This window comes from Oenanthe melanoleuca, chromosome 1A (assembly GCF_029582105.1).
Source record: "Oenanthe melanoleuca isolate GR-GAL-2019-014 chromosome 1A, OMel1.0, whole genome shotgun sequence".
In the NCBI taxonomy this organism is placed as follows: domain Eukaryota; kingdom Metazoa; phylum Chordata; class Aves; order Passeriformes; family Muscicapidae; genus Oenanthe; species Oenanthe melanoleuca.
Genome location: NC_079334.1, coordinates 23,588,589 through 23,614,563, shown reverse-complemented (window position 1 = coordinate 23,614,563; position 25,975 = coordinate 23,588,589). Strand labels below are relative to the sequence as shown.

Here is a 25,975-nt window from a genome sequence, read left to right as displayed (position 1 = left end):
TAGTGGAATATACATTTTATTTCTTAAAAAGGAAGGGTACTAACAGAATTTAATACAGTCAAAATTTTACATTTTAAACAAAAGCTTTTCTTTTTCTTAAAAACCAGTTACGAGCAGAGAGGTGAGAGGATTTAAACTACTCACAAAATCCAAGCTGAAGACTTTGAGAATTCAAATCTGTGGTTTATACATTTAAAAAAGTGTAATAAATGGAAATATAAAATAATACCAACTCTGTAATAGTGAAATGCCCTTTCCTCATTAGATTGCTGTTTAAGCACCTTTATTTTCACCCATCAGCTGCCAGGAGTGTTTAGGTTTATGTACAAAATAAGCAGTTTGGGACAGAATATTCATATATAAATTAAAACCATTTATGGCAATACAGTTTTACCCAGCTGCTTTACAAGCTTTATTATCTCTTTCATTTCTGTGGAATTTTTCAGCCAGGATGATCTCAAATGCACTTGATGGACTGCCTCAAAAAGCAGCTACATATACAGGAATTATATAGACAACCTCAAGGAGTAGACTTCCAAGAGATTAAACAACTTAACACACAGTAAAACTAAGATCAGATTTATATCTTATATAAATACTGTGCAGATTTATCCTCCATCCCACTGAATGAATGGGACAGATCAGTGTCACATCTGAAGACAAAAAAAATACTTTTATCCAAGAGGCAACAGAATTTCAGGCCAAATCTATCAGATAGGAGTTCCCTCAAATTATTTCATTAAAAACTGTATGTGTCTGAAAAAGCTTTACAGGAACATAGTTTTCAGAATAACTTGCACATTTGCTTAGCTGTTTCATAGCTATTTTACAGCCTAGACACTGAGAGAGGAGATAAAAAAAAATAGAAGAAAATTGAAAGAGATGCCATTATCTCTGCCCACTACAAAAAATGTGGCTTTGTCATTTATGGAACAGTGCAGACACAGCTGTTACCAGAGAGGAGACTGCTCCAGTACAGCATTAAAGACAAAGTTAAATTATGGCTGGAGAAAGTGTCATCACAGGCTAATCTCTTTATATGAAGGCTGATGGATTAATCTCACCTCCTCCTCAAAACCCAAGCGTTCAGATTTTCTAGCAGACTGCTCATGATTCTCACTCCACTGTTTTCTATATTTTTCTTTTTAACAAAACATAGAAAAGGTCATGAAAGCTGATGAAAGGTCCAGCTGTGCAGCATCCTGTGAACATGTACTCAGCAAAACCACAAGTCATTAATCACTTTCTCTCTCCACATTACAACAGGAAACCTGTGTCATCTATGCACATAATGGAACTAATAAAGATGTAGACTATCTAGGTCACAAATGAGCTTCAGTAACAGTCACTCACTGTTGCACTGCAACTTGCTGCAGTCTGGCTGAAGGGTGGAGACAGATCTGTTTGAGCCAAAAGAGAGAATAGTTTAAAAAACACCCAACAAAAATCACCCAGCTTTAGTTTTCCTCAGTCACCAAAGTTTACAAATAATTTAATATTGCTACTTTCCAAATGCTACTCACAAACAAATCAACTGTCCAGCTAACAGGATGGGAAGAGTACAAATATGAATGTAATCAGTGACTACTGTTAAAGAAAGACTGGAAGAGAATTAGTTCCCCCAAAATCTTGGTTTCTCTGCTTAAGTAGCTCATTATTATTTTTAAAACATTTTTGTTGATAGAAAGCATCACAACTAGACTAGAATTCCACAACATCAATCTTTGTTTTGATTTCTGTAGTTCTCTAGGAAAGAAATAATCCCAAATCAAGCTACATGAAGCATTAACAATATTCAGATATTACAATGGAAGCACTTATTTATTACTTCATAGAACAGATTAGTTTTAAAAGTGTATTTACATGTTCTAAGTTATACAAAATACAGTATTCCAATAATCATGTTCATCACCATATTTCAGACAACTTCACATAAAAGTGCGGAGGATGCATCCATCCCTGATCCTGGCCAGTAGCGAGCAGTCACCCCAGTGGGACAGGTGAGAGCTGCTATTGTGCCCCCTCAGGAAAACAAATCCCACCATCCCGTCTCACTGAAACGTAGCTGCAGATCTAGGAAAACATTCAGGCAGGTACACGAGCAAGGTTTGTTGAGACCCACAGACCAAAATCACATGCCTTAATTTACTAGACGTATGTGAAGTACATTTTTAAGTTTTTACAGATGTTGTACAGCAAAGGGCTTCTGCTCATGCCTTAGTTAGGAAAATGAATAACAAGGGTTTTGGCTATATAACAGGCACCCAAATTACACTTAATATCAACAGCCCTACAGCTACAACTGGATAGTGTATTAAGGACACAATTCTGCATCTGACTGCCTGGGCAGAGCTTCACATTCAAAAATAGATCCTGTGAAGTCCACATGGTTCTCGACAAGATATAGGGCTCTTCCCATGCAGAAATGGAAGCAGAATTGAGGCCTTAACAGATTGGGGCCTCAGATTGTAGTTTCCTCATGAGACAGCACTGACCAGTTCACGTTGGCAGGTCAAGTCCCAGCACAACAGCACACTTAGTTGAAGCAACAGCTTTTTCCATGCCTTTCTGCAGTAACCCTACTCCCCATCTGTATATTCCTTTCACTTCCTTCTGGACTGTGGAAGTAGGACCAAGACAAGGAGATTCCCAAGACCTAAACAAGTACTTATCTTCAATAGGATGCTGAACTGAGAGGGATCCAAATTGGCCTAGAATTGTAAACAATGAGGTGTCAGTTTTAGCAATCTCACTCAGGTCAGACTCTTGCATTACTTTCCTCTTCCTCTTTCATTCTTTGCTCTCCTTGCCAAGTATCTATGTCTATCTATATATATGTATCTTCCTCAAAGGATTCCTTTTCCCCTGTAGGTGTCTGAACTTCAAGAAGTTTGCATTCCAAAAGTGACTCATGAGGGATAGCAGACTATCAAACTAACAAATTACATCTGTATGTCAATTTGCATTACCATGAGTTATATCACTGTAATTTCTCAATTAGCATTATGTTAGTATCTCCACAGATATTTAGTTAAGCCTATTCTTTCTACCTTTCTCCCAGTCTTCATTTGTGAGTTTATCTATCTTCACCATGTTACAGTGGCAGATATACAGACCAGAGTAATTATCTGAACATCTAGAAAGCCAGTCAGTCTTGTACTGCTGCAAAGGCAGAATGCTAGCACTAACAAATTATTTTGCTTTTTATGGATTTAGGTGTATGTTGCCAAAAATGTGAGATTTATGCACTAAGATAAATTTGCATTTCTCATCTTGTGCTTAGCAGCTGAAACTAAAAGGGTGAACAAAAGCCTATCTGGATTTTACAAAGGTCTGAGATACCTTCTGTCTCACTAAAAATGAAAGCACCTGATCACAAAAAACAAAGCCCTTTTATGCTCAGGTGGCTTACAATATTGAAGCAGCAATATTCTCCTCTGTGCAGATCCATTATTTTTGCTATCTACAAAATATTTTTTCCCACATAAATGCTTTTATTACAGCATACCCAAAGCTGCTGGCCTTCCACTGCACCTCTCAACTTGAAATTGATTAGGTACAAATAGTAGCAGGCCTGCAGATAATGCTGAAAGTGATTTCTAGTTAGAACACTGCAGGCTTTCAAATAGCACAGTAAGGAAATGGAGAATTGTCAGAGAAGACATAAAATGTTACTGCAAAAAGCTGCTTAGCAAAAACCCAAACAACCCAACCAACACAAGTTTATAGTACACTACTTTTTCACTCTCTCCATGCAGGACAAAAAAAAGAGCAGAATTCAGATTATCTGAATATCAAAACTATCAGGACCAGTTTATCAACAGTACACCTGCAATCTGAGATGTATCCACCTGATCCCAGCACAGAATGCTTCAGAGTAAAGCAAAGATACCCATGACTCCAGCACTTGCTAAAACTTTACAATAACCACATAGGAGTAAAGACTTTTTCCTGTGGGAGTTAATGAGATCTTTGTTACTAGCTTCAGTGGGAGCAGATCTTGGCAACAGGTGAAAGATTAAGCTTCTTGGAATTTTTAGATAAAAACCCACTACATGTAGATTAGATCATCATGTATCATCATGTATGAAAGCAATACTGTATTAAATATTGCGCATAATTTATTCATAGCTGCTGTCCTCTGTAGAGTAAAACAACACTCATTGTCCACAAATCTCATCCACAGTCTATATATTTTCAAAGTTAGAACTATGAAGTGGCCATGTGGTGTCAATCCACTTCCTAATCAAAGTACAGCTCTGTCATAAACTGCTCTCTTTCCTGGCAATCCCTGCAGTGATGCTGAAAGGTGCACATGCCCTTTATTCTCTCCCCTTGGAGATGGTCCCTTTGTGGCTGGAATGGGGTAGTTGGCATCAGGCACACTTATGGCCTCTACAGAGTATGTTCCAAGGCTAGAGAACTTCAAACCCTAACAGTGTCAATTCAACATCTTTTAATATTCAAATTGAGCTGAAAGAACATTTGTCTTCTTATCATCACTAAGAAAACATATCCAAGTTATCACTTACAGATAGGATTGTGATCCTAGTCAAAAAACCAAAATGATACAGCAAATCATTCCGAGAGGAGCAGAGAGCTCTGGAGCAATAAACTTAACTTCCTGAGACTGCAAAAACTGAGAAAGGAAATCAGCATTGCACAGTATTTTTTGTCTGGCAATATCTGCACTCCTCTAAATAGTTACTACCTTCTCATCTATCTTTGAAGATACTGCTTCTTAAAAACAACAACAACAACAACAAATTCTTCAGCTACAAAAGTTGAGCTGCATTCACCCTAAAGTGCGATTTTCCAGTTTTGCAACCCGTAGACACATGAATCACAGATTGTGCAAATCTGCATTGTCCTACAGGGAAGCACAAATGTTTGCTAACAGTCTTCTCTGAAAGAAAGATCTAATGAACATTCACTGTTGATTTCCATTGTGTAAGCTTTTAAGATAACAGAAATAAAACAATAGAATTGCACATGCTAATCTCACTGATTGAGTATTTTGCTGTTAAAACGTCATTACATACAGCAAAATCAAATCCTGTACACATATGTAAGTATTTAAAAGATATTCTAAAGCATAGCAGGATTCAAATGAAGCAACTCCTTGCCCAGTTACTTAGCTTTTGGCTTTGTGATTTAAACAGGAAGCATGATGTTTAAGAACAGCCAGGACTAATTGAAAATTTAGAAATTATAAATTTAAAAAGTTGCTACATTTACATGCTGTCATGGTTGTTTATTTTGTTGCTGGTTTGGGCCTTTATCACTAAAATAAAGCAGAAACCAGTACATACCAAAAATATCAGTCCAAATTAGCAATACTCAATACAGGCAGAGATATATGCTGCCATTTCAGCAACATGGAACTAAGATATTCATCTATTTGATAAAAATATCCCAAGATTATCTCAGAGTTTATAATCCCAAATTATAATAATACACTCATAGGTATACTTTGGTAACCAGGAAAAAGTTAAAAACACTTTCTTGACTTCAGTACATTGACCATTAAAAATGATAGGTCAAAAACTATATTTAATATATATGCTCTGTACAAAGATTATGCTGTCAAACACTGGTTATGAATCCTGGCTTTTGAATGCATTTTTTTTTATTAAGCTTACAATATTAGCTGCTGCTTCTTACATTTTTCTTTTTGTGTTTCTGCTCTGAAATTGGGGTGGAATCTCTTGGGTAAACAAAAAGTCAAAATAATTGTTCAATATGATAGCACTGAGCTTTGCTGGTAACTAGTCATGCCTCATAATTTTGGCACTTGTGCTTCAGAAAGCTTTCAAGATTATTTTTTTCTTGAGGTGTACGCTATTCATCAATCTCCAGGCATGAACACACTCCTGTCTTACAAGCTCCATTTTGGCTACAAGCATGGCCCTGTACTCATTTCCTAGCAAGTACTCTTGTTCTTCCCACATAGATTTAGCTCTAAAGCTCCCTTAATATAAGAGCAGATTCTTGTTACGCTGATGAAATTCTTACAATGGAACTTCCACCTACTTCCTCCATCTTCTAAACACAATAAACATCTCTGCAATCCATCCAAGCTTTCATCCACCCTCCCACACTGGCACAAGGGTCCTTACACTGAAGCTGCCCATTGTAACTGTGGGGTATCATGGTCTGTTTCACCTTCAGCACCACAGCTGTCCTGCAGTCAAGAGACAGAAAATAGTAATGTGGCAACTAATAGCCATTGCTTTCCTGGAGCTAATACTCATTTGGTAGTTTCAGACAGCCAAAAGACTTGGAGATCTGTAGCTCAGAATAGCACCTTTTCCATGATTGCTAAGTCGTTAGCAGAAGGATAGCTCCTGTTTCAGCAAGATACCATAAAAGAAAGTAAGCCTCAAATGAAATAAAGGAAAAGGCAGGTTACAGCAGTGTAGCTGTGGAGCAGGAAAGCAACCGACTTGGTTTACTATTACATGGGTCATTTGATAGAGGTTTATTACTCTCTGTATGGCACACTGTGGTGCTTTCTGGATTATTTCAGAACATCTGCTGTAATCTTCTGCACTGAAGTCTCACACATTACAGACCGCTGTCCTCCTGGTGTCTTTAGTTCTGCACTCACAGTACTCCACAATACTCTACACTGCACCAGAAGTGTGTCGCAGTATTAAATAAAATTCATTATACTGCAGGGAAGAGTCTTAAAATATAGCAGTTCTTTATATATACAGACACTTTCATTTAAAACTCCCTCTCTTCTTCCACTCGAGTGCCAAAATGAAGAGTCACTATTCACACAGGCTGTCAACAGACTTTGAGACATGAACTTTGAGTGTCTTGACAAAACCCCAGTAGGTAAGCTTATTGTAGTTCATAGTTACAGTGAGAAAGACAGATAAGAAAGCCATATACAGAATTAAGGAGACTTTGCACTTTTCATCATGCCCAGCCCTGGGTAGTCAGATGGGGTACTTGCAGGCAAGGAGGCAGGCAGGGTCATCATCAGTTGTTTGTGTTGGGACACCTCACAGATTTCACTGCTCACTCTGAAGACTGGCGATTCATGTGTGCTTTTTAGTTTCTTTGTTTTTAAAAGTCTTTAAAGTTGCATCACTCGGAATCAGATAAGTCACTTTAAACAAAGCAAAGTGTTAAGTGTGACAATTTATTTATAACATACTTCCCACCATCACCACCACAAACCACCCTGTGAAAGAAAAAACCCCTGCTGAAAGGGTGACAATTTTTAGTATGTTTGAAAGAAATTAGACCAACACCACATCAAGAGCCACTCTAGTCAACTTAGAGCATAACAGAGGGCGGGGGGGTTATAGTTCAAAGCATACATTAAGTGTTGTGGATTAGCCTGCTTCTCCACTTCCTTAAGAAGTCAACACAAAATTGCTCTAGACTCATAATTTCCACATTATGTTTAAAATACAATCTAGTCTTCAGCATAGAAAATAAACCCTAATGCTTTTAAAATATATTTTCAGATTTCAGTAGAGGAACTGCAACTACCCTCAACATCATCATCCCACATTTACTCCTTAATATAAATATTATCCCAGGAAGTACAGCCTAAGAGTTCTGACACAGCCACTATCTTAATACAGCTTCCCTTGTTAAGAGGACTTCTAAACATATACTTCTGATAAAGCTTCTAGTTCTTGCAGTTTTAGGTTGTGGAGAAGGTCTCAACATCACACACAGCATATTTTTTCTTTTAACACCATATATTGTTGAAGCAGTGCTTGGTGCTGAGAATGGATTACCTCCAAGAGGGCAAGTCTTGTGTGCTAATTTCCTATCAGGAAACATGCTGGAGATAGAACCAGCAAGTATGGAGAGACCAGATATACTGCTGAACAGGAGACAGTGAGGTAAACTGTTTGTGTTTATAGTGGGTGTATCTTATCCCATAGTGTGTTCATGAGACAAGGGACCAAAACTCTTTCTCAATCTCTTGCACAACAGGTAAGGTGCAGTAAAATAGCAGTGGCTTGCTTACTTCTTTTAAAAAGCCCCTTCTTTCAAGGCATAAGGTGCTGGCCATTTTTTAACAGCTGGGACTCAAGGCTCAGCCTAATGAGCCAGACCTCTTTTTCTAAATCTTCCTTACTTCTCAGTTAAGTGCAACATGCTGCTTTATCAGCAGTTCAAGAGGAAAGACTCTCTAAGGAATAAAAGGAGGGATGGTGGTAGAAATACAGTCTAGAACCCACATCAAATTATTTTGTCCACATATGTAAAGCGAGTGATTCACTACTGTTCTCTCTCCTTGGTTTCTGCAAGTTATCCAGGATTAGAACCTATCAAGACATTTAGACAGCATTGTAATCAAAACTGCACTGACTCCATTCTGCATAACATTAATAGATGAAACTCACAATACTTCTGTTTTTACAAGAGATTGAATATTTTCCTGTCTTTCTGTCCTAAAGGTTCCCCTATTTCTCTTCAACAGGAACAGAGTTCTATACAACAGATACTTTCTAGTGCCTCTGAATGGGAGAGGAAACAATTTCATGATGCTGCCCAGCAACATCTACTTATATCCTAAAATTGTGTTTTACATTTTTACTGGGAGGGGGAATGGAGAGGAGAAAAGAGCAAGTTTGAAAATCAAATTAAAAAAAAGAGAGAGAGAGAGAGAGAGAGAGAGAGAGGAGAGTCTCCCAGGCTCTTTCTCCACTTAAAAATGAAGGTTAGAACAGATAGCAAAAGCTCTATCCAATCTGGAGGGATCCACATTTATTCCTCCAGACAGGTGAATCTGTTCAATTGTATGACATCAGAAAATGTTCTATTGGTGTTGAAAACAAGGTTGTAAATATGGACACTAAGATTTTGGACAAGAGATTGATCAGGAAAGGGCCTGAATGAGTTGTGCGAACGGAAACAGGGTTTGTTTGTATTTTGTTGGTCTTTTTCCTAGTGTAGATGCAAAATGGCAAAGCCTCCATAAACTTTATTTCTGTGTATCTCTACAGAAGGCAGAGAAGTCTAAGAGGCTAAAACAAAGAGCCCTAACAAGGAAAAGGGTGTGCTTACAAGGGTCCGTATCTGGTCTCGTATTTAGAAACAATGTTCTTGCATCGTCCCACTTCCTTGCGCAGCTCTGCCACCTCCGTCCTCAGGGCTGTATTTTCCTTCTCAAGAAAGGCTGCCCGAATTGTGATCTGATTCTCCTTTAACCGCCGAGCGTCACGGGAACGCTTTGCTGCCACATTGTTCTTCTTTCGCCTTGTCCAGTATTTTTCATCCTGTAAAAAAAAAAAAAAAAAAAGATGCCAAACTGACAACTGTTTTGGAGACACCTTTTTATTATATAATGATATTCATACTGACTGCTACACTGAGGAATCTCTTCCATAGGTTTGCAGGGTTCTGACATCAAAATGGAGACCATGCAGTCCTGTAAGATTTCATCTTTACACAAGTCTTCTTTTAGGAGAAACCAAGTGCATTGCTAGAACTAAGGAGATTCAGAGACCTGGGTATTAAGAAGCTCTCCAACTGAAATGCTTCCTTTACTTAGTTTTCAATTAGGAGTGAATTTTACATAAAACCACCTGTTCTGTTGTCTGGGTTGCTTAAATCCAGATTGGTCAAAATACTGGGCAAATATAGACAATGGCCTCCAAAAGTGCAGGTGATCAGTATTTGACTTGATAGTTCTTCTAATTTCTGATTATAGCATGATCAGTTGCTCCTTGCCAGTAATTAGCTCATGATACCAAAACCTGAAAAACAGCAAGCACAGCAGTTGGCTTGCCAATTCTATTCTTGGCAGTGCTTCTGCCCAATCATGTAGGTAAACTGCATTAGCTCTGTATGTCAAAGTGTTTGGACAAAGAGTCAGAAACTTTTATCAATGCCTAGAAGAGTTTGCAGCAATAAATCTGTTACCTTTTGCTCATCTGGGACAAAAACCTTCTTGGCTTTTTTAATCATAGGTTGTGGTTTCAGGTCCTCTTCAGTAAACTTGTGTTTGCGAGGATTGAAGAGCTCACCACCAGGCACACTGGACAGCACTAAATCAGCAGGGTCAGGGTTAAAATTCACCTCAACTTCTACGCAGTCAGGATCAATGGGGCTGGGTGTATTTCTCTCATTTTGTGGTGGGGACTCTGGCAACAACAGGAGAAATTACAATATATTCAGCAGGATGAAGAGAATCGACAGAGCTGCCAACTTTAGTGCCCTGCTGTGAGAAATATTTAATAGCAGTAGTTGGTGCTTCCCTGAGGTGTGGTGGGTGCTGTACTGCTGCTGGTACAGAGAAAGAGTTCACAGTCCAGTCTGTAATATAACTCTAGGAACATATGCCAGACTAACAGACACGAGTAGACAGATGCAGGACAGGAGTTAATACTTCCTTGGCAAAAACTACATGCTTTGCACACATAAAAAGCATCTTCAACAGCAGTAAAAGGGGAGAAACTTGTATCAGCCTGAGTTTTGTACCATACAAATCCTTACAGAAGCCTGCCCAAAGACCCCAGTCCCTGGGACCTTCAAAGGTCAGACAAGTAGACTTCCAAACAACTGACTAAATAAAGGAGCATTTGCTACAAATGCAACTGTATTCTTCTTTGCCACATAGAAATAAATGCTCCATCAGAATGTCTGACGCTGGTATTGTTCATATGAATTTCATCATATCAATCTATTGTTTACAAAACTTCATATACATGAGTTGCAAAACTGCATGTCACTGCAATGTGCAACAGTGATCAATAAATAAGTTTTGCATATACCACCTAGAAAAAAGCTACACCCTATGACTTATGATAGGAGTTCCACGTTATCTTTCCCACAGATTCACAAGAGGTCCAGAGCAAAATGCCTTCTGTAAAGCTTGCTCATAAAATAGTAGTGCAATGGCTATCATGTTTAAACTCCAAATCTGGGGCAAACTGAGCAGCTGAATTCTTTAATAGAGAATATCTCCGTACTACAAATGAAGCTTCCTAGTACCACTTAAGCAGAGTTTTGTTTTTTTGTTACTCCATTCCCACTTCAAAGCACCACAGAACATCAAACTGCATCATTAAAACACCTTTTCCAAGTGTCTGTTTTCACATTTCCCAGGCTACCACAAAAAAGACTGCTTCATTGTTTTTCTATTTAACATTGTTATTTGAGGTACATTAAGTTCACATAAGTTCACCCAAGCAGACCAAGGTAGTAAAAATGACTTGTGACAAGCTATCAAATCTGTTGTAAAATAACCTGAGACAGTATTTTCTCAACATGTCCAGCTTCTCACTACATTAGCAAGACCAAGAAAGCAAATACTTTATGTTGCTGTTTCTGCTCTTATAATTTCAAAATCAAAACAGACTGCACACTGACAGACAGACTGCACACTGATAGACACTCATTCTTCATAGGATGGAAAGAGGGTAAGAAAAGGAGAGGCAGCATCTTCATGAATCGACACATGAACTAAGGCTCTACACTGAGCATGTTTGTACTGTTTAACCTGCCACAGGAAACACTGACAGTTTAGCATGTATCCTCTTTGATCTAAAGAGACACCTCATAATATGAGAACAACAGAAGACCCTCAGAGCCCCATGTTATTCCACCTACCTGTGCTGGAGGCTGCTTCAGATTGCTGGTAAACTGCAGTGGAAGAGGATGATGCAGGAGAACCAGTAGAAGCACCGGCAGATTCCTTCCCTTCCAGCTCAGCCACAGGCAAGAGTGGATTCTGGTTCAAATCCAGGTGAGTAGGGCTGGAAGGAATTCCATTCTCCAGTAAGAACTCATCCAGATCCATGTACTCCAGGTGGAAAGACTCACCATCATAAGGAATAGTTTTGTCCCAAATGGGTGGCATGAGGGAAGCTGAGACTGCCATAGTGCTGGCAGCTGCTGCCTCATCTTCTTCAAGCTTTATTTTCTCCTTCTCTTTATCTGAAAGATACAAGTAGGTCACTGTACAAGCCAAAACACAGGAGACTCAAGGTTTAAGAATCCAAGAAAACCCCCATGAAAGGAAATTCAGTAAGCTCATGGTTCTGCCTCCTAACAGGATCTGGAAAACCAGATGTTGAAAAGCAACATTTACGTGTGGAACGCTCTAACCCCCTGTGATGGCTGAACCACAGGCAGCTGAGCAGCCTTGCAGACCAATATCTTTGCTGTGATAGCTTACCAAAGTGTGATCTAGTGCTGCATGGGACTTATTAACCAGTCACTGCAGAACAGCTTGGTTTTTACATACCCATCTCAGAAAATAACAAAAGTGAGTGTCCCTAAGCATGGGAAACCATTAAGAAAATTCTGAGGAAGCATAGTAGCTTATTCTATGCACAAAGACGGAAGGTGAAGAACAATAATTAAAATACCAATGGGAAAGGAATACTGGTTTTCAGATCTGAAAATAAGTCAAAAGGTCCACAGGACACCAGAGACCTGGATGCCTGTTGTTCAGCATTTTAGAAGCACTTCTCTCTGAAATGACTCAGCATGTCCACAGAAAGCAATAGCTCCAAATGCTGCTCACTATAGATAGCTCAGAGTACCTACATACAATTTTCACTCTTTGGGGAGATGTCTAATAAGGCACACTCCCACATCCCACCCCCAAGTCACAAGAGACTGATGAATTTTTTTCCATTTACTGTGCTACAGTGCACATATTACAGAAAAATGGCTGTTTCTATGTTCCCCATAGCTACTGAATCTGAACAATTGTCTGGGACAGAATCCAAGCAGAAAACTCAAGTTATGGAATAATTACATAATTTAAGAGATAAAAATAAGCTGGCAGAAAAAAAAATTAAAATCCAAGTCATTTTCCTGATCCAGTTCTCCATGCAGCCATGCAGTTCCATCAGCAGTGAAGGAGGCATTCCAGAAGCAGTGGTAGTACTGCCAGCACTGAGCCAGCACTGCTGTCAGAAGGAAGGCAGGTCACCAGTTGTATTCTAATCACCTGCAAACTGGGCATTACCATGGAAGCCAACAAATACTCAGTTCAATAGAGCAGGGTCTCCAAGGACATACACTGGACCAGTTTGGATCTCCAGTATTAACAGAGATCAGCCCAGTAAAATGCACGAGTCTTTAGCATTAGGGTCTTCTAGACTGGCTGCAATAAGCTAAAGGAGCATTTTTCTTTATTGGGGGTGGAAGTGGGGGTGAAACTCAGTTCCAAATCAGAAAAGCCTATTTATATAAAACCTATTGATAGAAGTGGCATTCCTTCCGCTGTTGCCTTAGCTGGTGTGGAAATGAGACTGAAAGAGCTTTTTATGGCTTAAAGAACAGTGCTGTCTCACAAAGTAAATTATCTACCATATTCTGAATATTGGATACAAAAGAAGATGCTGATTTTAAACCAAGCAGCTGAGAAAGTATTTACCATCTGTTTGGGACCAAGAGCAAGTACCTAAAGGACACATTAAATTCAGACTAGTGGCTCCTGGACCTAAGCTTTGGTAACATCATGTTGCAGCTTTTGGCCTTCTCCTTTCCACTTCACTGCTGCCTCTGAACTGCCGCCCAGCTCAAATTCCTGCTGTAGACTCCTTTTCACAGGGAGTTTTGCAACTTTTGCTTGGGCAAAGCCAACAGGCAGGTTAACAATAATGATGCAAACAACCAGAATGTTTCTAAACAGCTCCTACCTGAAGCCAGCAATGAAGCAGCATCTACTCTATATATAAGGATGATTTCCCTTGCTACTGGAGCACACCCTGCCAAATTGGAACCAACATTCCACCTGTGAATAGAGATCGTGTATTCCCCAACATTTCATAGTGCCCAGCACAACCAAACCCAGATTTGCTCTGGATGCTGTGGATGATAGCACCAAAACAAATCCAAGCAACAAAAATTCATTCTTTGTAAATATTTTAATTAACATGATAAAAAACTTGTGAAATGTCAAGTCAAAATACCAACTAAAAAAAAATATATATTTACTCTTGAAAACAACAGTACAATATTATAAATTATGCTAGTTTTAATACAAACTAGCAATACTTTTGTTTTCCTACACTTAATACACCACCTCCAAGAGAGGAGAAAACAAAAACAACACATTAAGTGATTGTTAGACTGAATATAAAGCTTAAAAATATTTTTCAGAAGGTAGATGCTAAAAAGACTACACTATTGGTATATGTGGCTCTTCTCAGATCTTCTAATGCCTTTTGGATGTGCATGATCATCCTGCTGTCCTGCAGTAACCTGGAAAAACTGTGGTTCCTCCAATTTCCTCTCGTGATTGCCCCTGGCTGACAGCAGATTAGATCCTTCCTCCACGTGAGAAAAGCATCCAAATTTTTTTATCCTTTTGCTACAAGTTGACAACTCAGCAAGCACAGGGTCCCCACTGCTGTCTTTGTTTAGCTATGCTGTCTCTCTCCTCTCTCATTTCTAACAATATCTGAAACAAAATAGCAGAAGTTAACGCAGGTATTGGGAGTCCATCTATTTCAAAGGTGATAGGTAACATAGTAAAACCTTTGTATGATCATTTTTGCATTTATATTTTCCCACGAGCTTTCTTTCAAGTCATTTATTCTTCATTTCTGCCTCACGAAATCCTGCTTGGGTGCACAATATCTAATGAAACACTAATTAACTTCTTGCATCTTGAGAAGGAAGTTTCTGCCTACCTCAGCACAGGGACCTGAAAGATTAATTCTCTTAAGATATTTATAGTGTAAACAGGTATTACCTGACAGTAGAGCTGCAGTATCCTAAGAGGCTCCATTTGCAGCGATTCAAGGTCACCCTGATAAATCTGGACTGTACTTCTGCAGATGATGGCTCATGTCTGATTTAGCCCCCTCATTCTGCTGCTGTGACCTATTAACTGGGCTGTACATCTGCTGTTAACAGTAAGGACACCAGTTTATGCCAGTGACTTAAGTGGACCATTCCAGTTACTGAACTGTTGGAAATACTGCTGTTTTAACCAAAAGCAGCAGCATGAAAAGAGCTTTATTCCCTGTCCTGTTTTTAACTCAAAACCAAAAAAAAAAACAATCAAACCAAAAACCAACCAAAAGATTTTGGCCACCACACTGTCAAGAGCTATCCCAGTCACAAACAGAAAAAATTACTTATTTGACAAACATCCTCTTGTTCACCAAAAAAAATCATCAAATCACACTAAACCCACTACATTTATATATATATATATAGATATAGATATATATAGGCTGATTGCTCCATAAGTCTTTGGTCTCACTTATGAGGATGGAACAAGGCAGGTTGTAGGGCCCTAATGCCCATTACTGTGATGTTTGCTGAGGCATTCCTCCTGCCACAGCAGCATGCAACTGGTGATTAAGGCATCTTTTAGAGAGTATGCAGCAGCTCATTACTAATGGAAGAGACCTACACTCCTGCTCCAGAATATTAATTGCCTTCCCTTAACCCACAGGACTTTTTGTTTTTTTAATAAAAATATCATTATTTGAATTTATTTAATCCTTACAACTCAGACCTCAGCTCCCAGCAAGGCTGGTGTGCTGTACCTGGTACATGGCAGGGTGTTCAAAGGGATGGCATTCTGCTGGAACTGCCTGACCTCCTCTGTTGCTCAGGAGGATTAGAAAGCTGCTTGCTTTGACTGGGTAGTCAAATTACCCACAGTGGTTGGAAAAGCCACAGGTAGCCTGCAGAGACTACAAATGCATAGACTCTGCAGCTAGCTGATATAATTTCTTACAGAATAAGACAGGAAATGGTGTTTTTGTCAATAGGTGTTCCAGACAAAATCTCAGGGTCTTTTCTCAGAAAGTTTGCTGAAACTGCACCACTGGATTAAGTGAATGAGTAATTTTTTAACATTTTGAGTGTATAACTGTTAAAAGAACAGAAAATAATCAAGGATCCTCTGAAGTCAGTTGAGTCACAAGCCTACTGACAAGCCTTTTGTAAATCAGGAATAACTACCTACTGAAAATGAAGGCATTCTTTCTGTCTTGAATATGCAAACAAGAAAAGTATCAGAGACCAAAATAAACAGAAAGCAACAAGTTCCACAAAGTCTGAAGTGAAACAGAACAATGTGAACTAAGGAAATCTATGGATAAATGTTAAGAACAAGAACAACCTGAACTTTATCACACCATGAAGGGAGAGGGATAATCCAGATGAAATGGACTCACTAGCAAGCTTTAGAGGCTCCAGCTGAACACCTTCATGAGCTGGAATGGGGTCATCTAGTAATCAATCTAGTATCAAATGTTTCTAATTTTGGAAAAATGCACTACCTCACAATTGCATTAATTTCAGAATTTTACATCTCCATAGGCCACATTACATGATTCTGAACACAAAAATCACCCCCAAGACAAAGTCACTAGATCCTTATCAGCAACCACACATGAATTGAAATTGCTCCTGCTGGCACTAATATCTTTAAAAAGGACCGGATGCAGAAATATCTTAAGAAATCCTATGATTTTGTAGATTCACAATTCCGTGTACTGCAGCATCCTGCACCATAGCAACATAACTAAAAACCTTTATCACAAGCTGGTTTTATTTTTTTTTCTTTTTAGCAGAAAGGAGAAAAATATAGTCTCCAGAATGATGGCGTTGTGCAATATTAGACATGCAATGTAGGTAGGAACCTCACTGGCAACAATCTTGACAACCTTGCTTATGCTGCGGTTTACCCTGGATGTTGTCTAGTGTTCCAAAAAAAAAATTTTTTTAATCTCAAAATTCGTAAGTGTAAGGACTTCTTTTATTATACACTAGTAAACTGGGCATTACAGCAGTGCAGATAATCCTGAGCTTTCCTCGAAATGAAACTGATACTCAGAAAGGCAAAAACACTGCCAGATGAGCAGGGGAAAAAAAAACACAAAACAAACAAGAAAAAATAAAAAAAGGGGGAAAAAAAAGAAGTGTGCCATCAGCACCGAAGACTATAAGCACTAGCACGGTTATTTACACAGCTGCTGTCCGCATCAGCAGTGGCACAAAGGCAGCTCCAGCCCATGCAGGACTGCATGTGCAGGCAGTCACTCATACCCTTACGGATTATCACCGAACCTAATCTGAGGGGATCCGCTGTTTACCCGTGTCATCGGGCAACTTCCCAGCAATTAAGGTCAAGCAAGACTCGAAACCTCCTCACTGCTGCTCCCAGCTCCGCGTCTGCAGGCGGGGGAGGCTCCAGAGAGCCGAGGGGCTGAAAGCAGCCTGTGGCGTCTGGGCTGCTGCCCACCCTCGCTCCCGCAGCGCAGGCACCTACACGCTCCGGAGAGGACAATCCCCGGGAGGCGGGGAGCGATCCGTGCTGCCGGCTCTTGGCTCGGCCGGCGGGGGGGCGGAGGGAGGGACGGGGCGGAGGGAGGGAAGGGGCCGGGGCGCGCGGCCTCTCCCGCGGGTGCTCCCCCCGCGGCCAGTCCCGCCGTGACCCGGCGGGTCCCGCCCTCCGAGCCGCGGGGCGGGAAGGGGGCGCTGGGGGTGGATAACCGGGGGGCGCCCCGCGCTCCCGCCGCCCTCCCCCGCTCACCCAGGCGCGCCTCCCGCGGCGGGTTCTCCATCAGCTTCTTCAGCACCAGCGGGAACGCGCCCGCCAGGCCCCGCCGCTCCTGCTGCGCGGCGGCCCCCGCGCTCCCCCCGGCTGCAGTGGGCTCCGGTCCTCCCGCCGCCGCCGCCGCCTCCTGGTGCGCGGCGCGGCCGGGCATACTCCCCGCGGGCGGGCGGGCTGTCAGCGGTCACCGGCGGCGCGGGGCTGCGGCGGCTCCCCGGGACCCGGCGGCAGCGGCGGCGAAGCGCTGGGCGAACGGCGCAGGCGCGGCCGGCTGACGCCTCGCGCGTGCTTCAGTATTCATGAGCTCCGCGGCCCCGCCCCGGCCCGGCTTCTCCGCGCTCCGGGATTGGCCCGTGCCCTCCGAGGGGCGTGGCCCCGCCCCGACAGGCCCCGCCTTCCCCTCCCTGCCCTCCCCGCGGCCGGCGCGGGCACGCGCCCCCCTCCCGCCAGGGCACGTGCAGGGGCGGGGCCTCAGCGGGCTCATTAGCATTCTGAGCCACGCCCCCTCCTGCTCCTCCCGCGGGCGCTGCGTCACCGTCAGGCGGGCGGAGGAGGCGGGGGGAGGCAGCGCGCGCGTGGGCGCGCCGCGCGCCCCCTGCGGCTCCGCGCGCCCGAGCCTGAGGGGCCGCGGCCGGCCGGGCTCCGTGAGGGCCGTCCCGGCAGCGCGGCGTCTGCGAAACCCCTCCTCGCCCTGTCCCGGCGCCAGCGCTCCAGCTCGCCCTTGCGTATCCTCGCTCAGGATCCCGAAATCACCTTTGGCGCGTGCCCTGGATTTAATCTCCCTCCGTCCCACACGATGCCCGCAGCGGCGTGCCCTACATAACACGGGCAGGGAGAGGGACTTCACTGCAGTGCTGGCATGGGCGGGCTGCTGGGGGAAGGGAGGAAAGGCCGCCTTTCCAAATTGTCAGGATCACAAGAAATTCTTGTGATTCTCCGAGCGGCCCCCTTGCTCTAGAAGCAGGGATGCCGTGATGGGGTTTAAGCTTCTGAACACACGAAAGGGAACAAATATTGCCAAGTTCGTTCCCGAGAGCACAGATGGATAGTGAGGAGCATCTCCCACAGAATGAATAAATTCGCAGAAGTGTCAGATGCTGCAGCCACAGGCTTCTCCTGTCAGCAGTGGCTGCTCTTGCCTCAGCAGGATGGGCTGCAGCGAACCTGCCATACAGTGCTGCGAGCCGGGAGAGGGAAGGGTGTGCTCCTCTGGGATCGGCCCGTCTGCATCCTACAGAGCCATTCCCGTATGTGCCAGCAGAAAAAAGACATCTTCCTCTCAGGTAGGCACTTGGGCATCTGCTTGGTTGAATTTCCCTGCCACAAACCTCTGACATTAAATTAACTGGCAAGGCAGGATTTTACTTGGCCCTTACTAATGAACCCTGGTGGTCTTTGTGACACAAAAAAAAAAAAAAAAGAAAAGAAAAAAAAAAAAAAAAAAAAAAAAATCAGGTCTAAACTCTTCCCCACATGCTCCCGGAAAAGGAATGGATTTGAAGTCACACGGGGTGGGTGTTTTCCTGCATTGTCTTGCTGCAACGAGAACCAGGGGACGTGTCCACTCAACCTGGGCAGATGTGGGGCTGCCCTACCCAGTAGCTGCTTCTCTTGCATGGGCTGGGAGGCCCTATCTGCTCCCTCCTTCACAGGGAACGGGTGGGACTCCTGATGCAACTCCTGCACACGTGCTGCCCAGCAGAAAGCTTGGAAAAGGACACCCTGTTAGTGTAGGCTGGAATGGCGCAGGTTAATGCCTCATTTATCAAGGCTGATAAATCCAGTTGCAAGAAGCAGGCAGAGCAGGTCATGCTCTGCTGCCCAGTGTGCTCCAGGGCTGCTACATGCCCTCCACGGACTCGCTCCATCTTGCCAAGCTCAGCTGGCAGGAAGAAAAGGCACATGTGTGAAAGGGAGATGCCACTTCACAGAGGGTAATGAGACACAGATGTCAGACCACACACGACAGCGGCAGCACACACAGCTTGGCAAGGGGCAGCGAGCCCGCAGTGGTGCTTTTGTCTAGGAAACAGCTACGGATAGGTAGTAGATAGAGAACACAACCAAGTGAGGTCACAAAGGAGCAGCTTTTAGGCAAGTGAATGCAGCCAAAGTGGGGCAGGCTGCAGGCTCCCCGTTCAGTTGTGGCTCTTATGGTCACTTTGTTCCATTGTTGTTAACGCTGGTGGCCCCCAAGGATGATGCTGTGCCTCAGTACTCTACAACACCCCTTCAAGGAACAGGGTTTGTGCACATCACCCCTGCAGAGCTCAATGGCAGTGGCTTTGCTGGCTACTGTCTGTATGAAGGGATGTTATTAAAACCACTCAGCAGCTTTTACTCCAGGATTTTTCCATTTAGATTGACCATGTTCTTCCTTCAGCACGTTTCCACCCATGCCCCACTGTGCTAAGGTTTGTTCTTATGCACCACCATAAGTTGTGACTTTACTTGGAGAGGGTCTGGACTATACAGTGTTAGCTGCTCTTCCCAAAGGCAGGAGGGAGGGAGTTCCTGAGGAACATTCCTGTGGGTTGCCTCACATCACCCTGCTCCAGCATTAGCACTGCCCTGCCAGCTAGAAGGGACGCTGCCCTGAGAGCTTTCTTTCACTGCCTCTGGGGATTAGGTGCTCAAGGAATTGCCAACAGAAAGCAGGCACTGTACCACAAGCTGTACCTTCTCAGTTAAGCTGGAATCTGCCTGGGATTTTTACATTGGCTTTCACTCTGCAGCTAAGAAGGAAGTGTGGAGGACAGTGAGATGTGAGGAGAGGAATGCAGCGGCCTTGGCTGTTACTGCTGGGAGTCATGTCAGGGCCAGAGGATACAGAACAGCCCAGTTCTGGGGTGCAGCAGGGAGGGAGGCAAGCAGCAAGCACCTCACTGCTGGGCACAGGGTGTGAGAGGGAGATGTACAGCAAACGCCACTGGGAGGTTTGAATAGCAGAATAGAGAATTTTAGGGAGAGGCTTGAAAGCTAGCAAATCCAGATGAGTGCTGTCCAAGTATATGGAGACTCAGGAGAGGAGAGAACTGAGCTCTGTGGGAAGAGGGCCATGATGGGAATGCTGGTCTGGAGATGGAGGCAGCATAATAAAGACAGTTCTGAGGACTATGGGAAGTGATGCAGAGAGGCAGGGTGGTCCTGGAGCTGAGGAAGAAAGCTTCCACAAGCAGCACTCTCAGCTGCCAAATAAGTCACATTGAGTTAAGACTAAATTATTCTCTCTTCAAATCATTGATCTCTTCTCTACCCCCTACTCTAAACAATAGGTCTTGCCAGCACTCCTCCCATGGATTAATTGAATCCACTTGGCTGTGGAGAGCAGAGATCCCAGAAAAGCAGCCAAACTCAGTTTAGCCACAGCAAGGCTCTGCACCATATGAGCTGCCCTTGGCTGTTACTGCCTCCTCCCAGACAGTTCCACTTTCTACCTAGGTACTGTCAGCTGGGAAAACATGCCCTGGTCCACACAAACAGTGGGACTTCATACTGTGTGGTATGTAAACACACCTGTTAGTGGGCAGTCTCAGCAAAGAACAGAGAGAGCTCATGGGAGGCAATGTGACAAAATGAGCCCCTTAGAGGCTCCCCTTGCCCTATTTCCCTTTCCCACAGGGAGCTGTGCATGTGCCATAGGGCTCTCTGTATTACAGCAGGTGTAGACAGCTGCCTTTCCTGACATCAATGCTTTACTCTCCCAGCAGCAGCCTTTTCTCCCATTGACCCTGGAGCAAGAGCAGGGTCCCTCTTCACACTGTGTGTCTGGCTTTTCTGTTCCTGGGTCCTGCTGCCCCTCAACACTGCAGATCTGCCTGGACGTCCTGGTAGCAACTCCGTAGAGAAAGAGTGAGCTCTGTGCATGTCTCTTTCTGTGAGCTCAACTCACTCGTGCCCAGACATAGGCTTGTTGAGCTGAGGTGTTCCCACACACCTCTCCAGTGCTCAGTAGTAAACATTAAAACACAACAACCAAAAAGCAGCTTGTCAAGGGTGTGTAGCATCCTATCCAAAAACAGAGAGTACTCAAGCTGTGTGATGGGTGCTTGGAGAAGACCCAGCATTAGCGAAGCCATCAGTGCAGCATGAGCAAAGTGTTCAGCACAGCAAAAGCCCAAACTAAATAACCTCCTGGGTCCTTTCCATTTGTTTTCTAGGATGCTGCACAGAAAGTGAGAAAGAAAGTGAAAAGTACAGAAGTGCTCTTGCAAAGAAAATGCAGCATTTGCTGTGTTCTCTACCCCAGCTTTTCAAGGATAAACAATTGCAGAATCAAACAAAGTTTGCACAGAGTCAGGCTGCCCCGAGCAGGCTGGGCTCTCTGGACAGTCTGAGTCTGGGAAGAGGCAATGTCTGGAGGCTTAGTGGTTATTAACCATAGGACAGCAATGAATGGCAATCCTGGAAATCACTTCTATGCAAGCATGAAGATTTTTGCCCAAGCCTTTTCCTTGCACGAATCTTTGAGGTTTTCAAAAAAGTTGCTGAGCACAGGAGCTCAGCACTTTTGACCGATTTTATAATCAATCCATTGCTGCCGTTTTTCCTCCTAGCTGCACAACCTGCACTGTGCCAAAACTCCCTGTCTGACTTGGACACTTTGGAGAAACACACCCTTGAAGGGCTTGCAGCAAACAAGATCAGCCCCTTCTCACCTTGCAACCGAAGGAGAGGAAGGAGAAATCAAAACAGAGCCCCTATACATATTTCCTCAATCCTACCTGTCATCTTGTTGGTCCAGGGCAAGGAATACTCCAGTAGGGACTTCAGGACTTCCGGAAAGTCCAGGGCAGTGGGGCCCCCAGGGGTGTTGCAGCTTGACATGTCCTGTCCTGAGACTGTGCCAGCAGGACCAAGGGAGGGCCAGGTGCCTGGCCACCAACGTCACACCCCGCTCTCCTGGGCGTTTCGAGATGGGCTCGGAGGCACCCGGAGCCGGCTTGATGAGCTACTCTGGCTGAGAAAAAACAAGGAGGAAGGAAAGCAGCCTGGCAGAGATGCAGCTTGCCTGGCTGTCTTCACCTCCCCCTCTCCCACTCTGAAGTGGCCAATTGTGGAAATAGCTTGCAGCCTTGCAGGGCTGGGCCGGGCGCCTGGCCAGCGTGGTTTTACAGGGCCTCTCCCAGCCAATCCGGCAGCAAAGAACTGGGCCAGTTATCTAACTTTGCAAAGGCAGCACCCTTTTTCTTCCCAAGGTGTTATAACAAATACATGTGGCTGAAGGGGAAAAAAAGCAAGTGTGCGCTGTTAGGGGTACACGTCAGCTGCAAACACAACAGGAGAGAGATCCTCTGAAGAGTTCTTGGAAGGCTCTGAGGAACTCCAAGCTGTGCAGGCTGCAACAGGGAGATGCACATGCTGTCTGCATCTGCCTGCTAACTTTTTAGCTGAGATTAAGATAGAGACATTATTTGTATGTGATGCAACAATTACTGTGCATCTCTCCTAAGTTAATATTGATAGTAGCACAAGGTTTCTTTCCTATAAAGTGTGCATCATCTCCAAAATATAGGATTTTCATGTTAAGTGGTATAGAATTTTACCAGAAAGCAAACAACCTCCTCTCAGAGCAGTAATGTACGGGAAGAGAGTTCATGAACCCTGCAAATACCCTGGTAACAGCTGGTGAAGTAAGATCTTGAGCACACAAAGCCCCTCCTCTCCTGTCAATGAAATTTTTAGCATGGAGAAAAGAACTGGAGACAGGAGGATAAAGGTCTGATCCTCTTTTTCATAACCTGGTGTGAGAAGTAGCATCTTACATGTGCTGTGGTCTTTTCTTTAGCTGTGATATTTCAACAGAAGGGCCTTTATTTCTCCCTTTGTTCCTGTCTGCTTTGCCAGGCTCAGCCTTACAGTGTCCGTGTGAGTTGGTAGAAATCAGGTATTCCTAGACTGATGTGTGAGCCACAGCAATTGGACACAGCCCAACAAAACCATGCATGGTGTTTGGTTCCATTTGATTTAACCCAATAGAAACCAAAAACAAAGGATTACCTAGCCAGGTTGTGTGGCTGAGAATTTCAGTTTAGCTGGAGAAGTCTCGAGATCTAGATCCCAATCTAATCAGGCTCAGAAATCACACAATAATTGGTTTAGTAGAATTTGTAATTATGATACAACCTCTTCATATTTTGAGCCAGTCATAACCACCAGTGGTGAAGCCATTAAGGGAGAACAGTCCCATTCTAGCCCTGGGCAGTTACAGTGTTCTCCACCCACCCAAAGCTGGAGCCAGCAGAGTCTGCAGATGGTCAGTGTATCCTGGCTCCTGTGATCTGTGAGCAAGACACATGATCACATCTCTCCTTCCTGGAGCACAGCCTGCCAGCCAGGAGTTCCATGTCCTTTCCTGAAATCTTCCAGTCCATTCTGGAAGACTGGAGTCATTCAGTCATGCCAGCCATCATTGATGTTTGGGACAGCTGCTGCCATATATGCCTAGTTTTGCTTCTTATCACAGGCTGGCAAGGGAGAGTGACTGGGAACATGGTAGTTGTCCAGTGCCAGGTGCAGCTGGCTCCCTGGTTTTGTCTTAGGCTCAAATATATTATGAAAGCTAAACAAACATCTGATCACATGTCTGGAGGGACCCAAGAACTTCACAGCACTTGCTGCAGCAAATGACTGACATTTATGGCTTTGGAAAATAAAAGCATTTATTCAGAAAAATTCACAGAATCACTGAATGATTTGGGTTGGAAAGTACCTTAAAGATCATCTAAATTGTCACCTAGCAGTCTGAATTATTATCCTGCAATGGGCATCTCCAAGTTTTTGTCTTGAGATCTGAGAGTGATGAGATGTACATCTCATCTGGCATTTGCCATGTCCACAGAGTCTCCTACCAACACTGTATGTCCCTCTTGATTCAGAATCTCTGAACAATGAGCTCCTGCCCACGACAAGAGCTTGGGGATGCATCAACACCACCCTGTGTTTAAGCCCCAGGGAATCAGAAACTATACTATGGAGTAAAGTCCTAGCAGTAGGGAATGTCTGTCTGCCCCCATGTCCCTGCCATGAAGAGCAGAGCATTTGAGATGCTTTAGTGAATGAAGTTGAAATATTGTCTCTGGAAAGATGCAGGTATGGCCACAGATTGCGTCACTTGTGCTGGCTACAATGTTGTCAGATCAGATGTGTTTTTATTGTTTTTGTGATCCCATTTTAGTGGAAGGGCCAGCAGCTCTGCTCCAGCCATCACTCAGAAGCCCAGTCAGCCCTTAACAGCACATTTTCTCACAGACTCAACTAGCCATAGTCAACTTCTACTGGCCCTAAGTGGATGGCACACAAAAGGAGCCACCTAATGTGATGGAAAAGGCCAAACTTCAGGAACACCAATTTAATTGGCAGAGACCAGAGCTAACTTCACTGTGTTTTCTGCAGGTCTCTTGCAGCAGCTACTCGCACTACCCAGCTGTGCTGGCTGAACCTCTTGGCACATTTGCCCAAGGAATGTGTTCAGCAGTCCTGAGAGGAGGATTGTGGGTCCTTCAACATTTGCCTTAGTCCATACTCTCCCTCCTTTTACATTTTTATTTGAAATAATTGTTCTTTTTTTAAGCAACCAATTCTTGTACCTTTCTTCCCCTGACCCCTTTGCCTTTCTGCAGTGCTCAGGCGCTTCTGCTGGCACCAGAGCATGTAAATGTCTCTTTTAAAACCTCTAATTCTACTCCTGTCTCTAATGGGACCTCTCTAGAGAGGCATGCCATCTGGCCCAAAGACTCTAGAGCAACACTGCTGAGGTGTTACTTGTAGGTACAACCTTGCTGGCAGTTTGAGACCCTGAAGAATCTTTTCAGACATTCAGACTTCTGGTACAGCCCTGCTCATTACAAGGAGCTGGGTAAGGGGGTTCTCTGTGCATGTCTCCAAGTCACCATCTTTCCCTCAGCCCCAGGAGTATTCCCTCAACCCCTCCACAGGGCCACTTTCACAGAGCTTCTGGAGCAGCCATTCCTGTTTCCACTCCTGCCAGTGTCTTGCAGTCACCCTCAGACCCAAAACAAGAGCCAATGGCACACTTGTGTACCTCCTCAGTCAGCAACTCCTGCAGATTATTGCTGTGGTTCTTGTCCTTGGTGGTGGCATCTGGCTGCTCATCCATTTATGAGGCCACCACTTCGAAAGGGAATTTAATCATTTCTCAGGTGTGTCTGAAAGCACAGCTGATGGGGAACCCAGGGCCAACAATGACATTTGACCAACAAAAGGCATTAGTGGTTATTACTACCTCAGCTTCCTCCAATAAAATGAAAGTTTGGCTTCGTAATCTAATGGAATGCTTCCTCTTAGAAAATAAAACCTTTTTGTCTGATTTTCTAAGGACGCAAAGCTTATGCAACAGTATTATGTATCCATCCGTCCATCCATCCATCCATCCATCCATCCATCCATCCATCCATCCCTCCCTCCCTCCCCAGAGCATGCTACCCACCTTGGCAAAGG

General features: G+C 43.7%; 1 protein-coding gene across 6 annotated transcripts; it reads right to left on the bottom strand.

Annotated features, from left to right (window-relative positions):
- On the bottom strand, nucleotides 1-22,564 carry TEF (TEF transcription factor, PAR bZIP family member). Of its 6 annotated transcripts, none has more exons than XM_056509477.1 (5): nucleotides 22,240-22,564; nucleotides 11,590-11,916; nucleotides 9,901-10,121; nucleotides 9,043-9,254; nucleotides 1-7,120 (listed from the first exon to the last, which is right to left on the bottom strand). In XM_056509477.1, exons 1-5 carry the CDS (start codon nucleotides 22,340-22,342, stop codon nucleotides 7,099-7,101), a joined length of 885 nt encoding a protein of 294 aa, XP_056365452.1. In that variant the 5' UTR covers nucleotides 22,343-22,564; the 3' UTR covers nucleotides 1-7,098. The 6 variants fall into 6 exon arrangements, with proteins under 6 accessions (XP_056365452.1, XP_056365442.1, XP_056365428.1 ...); XM_056509467.1 differs by having other exon boundaries at nucleotides 1-1,400; XM_056509453.1 differs by lacking the exon at nucleotides 22,240-22,564 and adding an exon at nucleotides 17,495-17,785.
- Between the last annotated feature and the right edge of the window lie 3,411 nt (nucleotides 22,565-25,975).

Bases quoted from the DNA above. Each gene is read 5' to 3' on its own strand.
- TEF (XM_056509452.1), bottom strand. From the start codon at position 17,669: ATGCCCGGCCGCGCCGCGCACCAGGAGGCGGCGGCGGCGGCGGGAGGA. The intron at 10,122-11,589 runs GTAGGTGGAATA...TGTTGTTGCCAG, and splicing joins TGAAGCAGCCTCCAGCACAG to AGTCCCCACCACAAAATGAG. The intron at 1,401-9,042 runs GTAAGCACACCC...TGGCTCAAACAG, and splicing joins GAGACCAGATACGGACCCTT to ATCTGTCTCCACCCTTCAGC.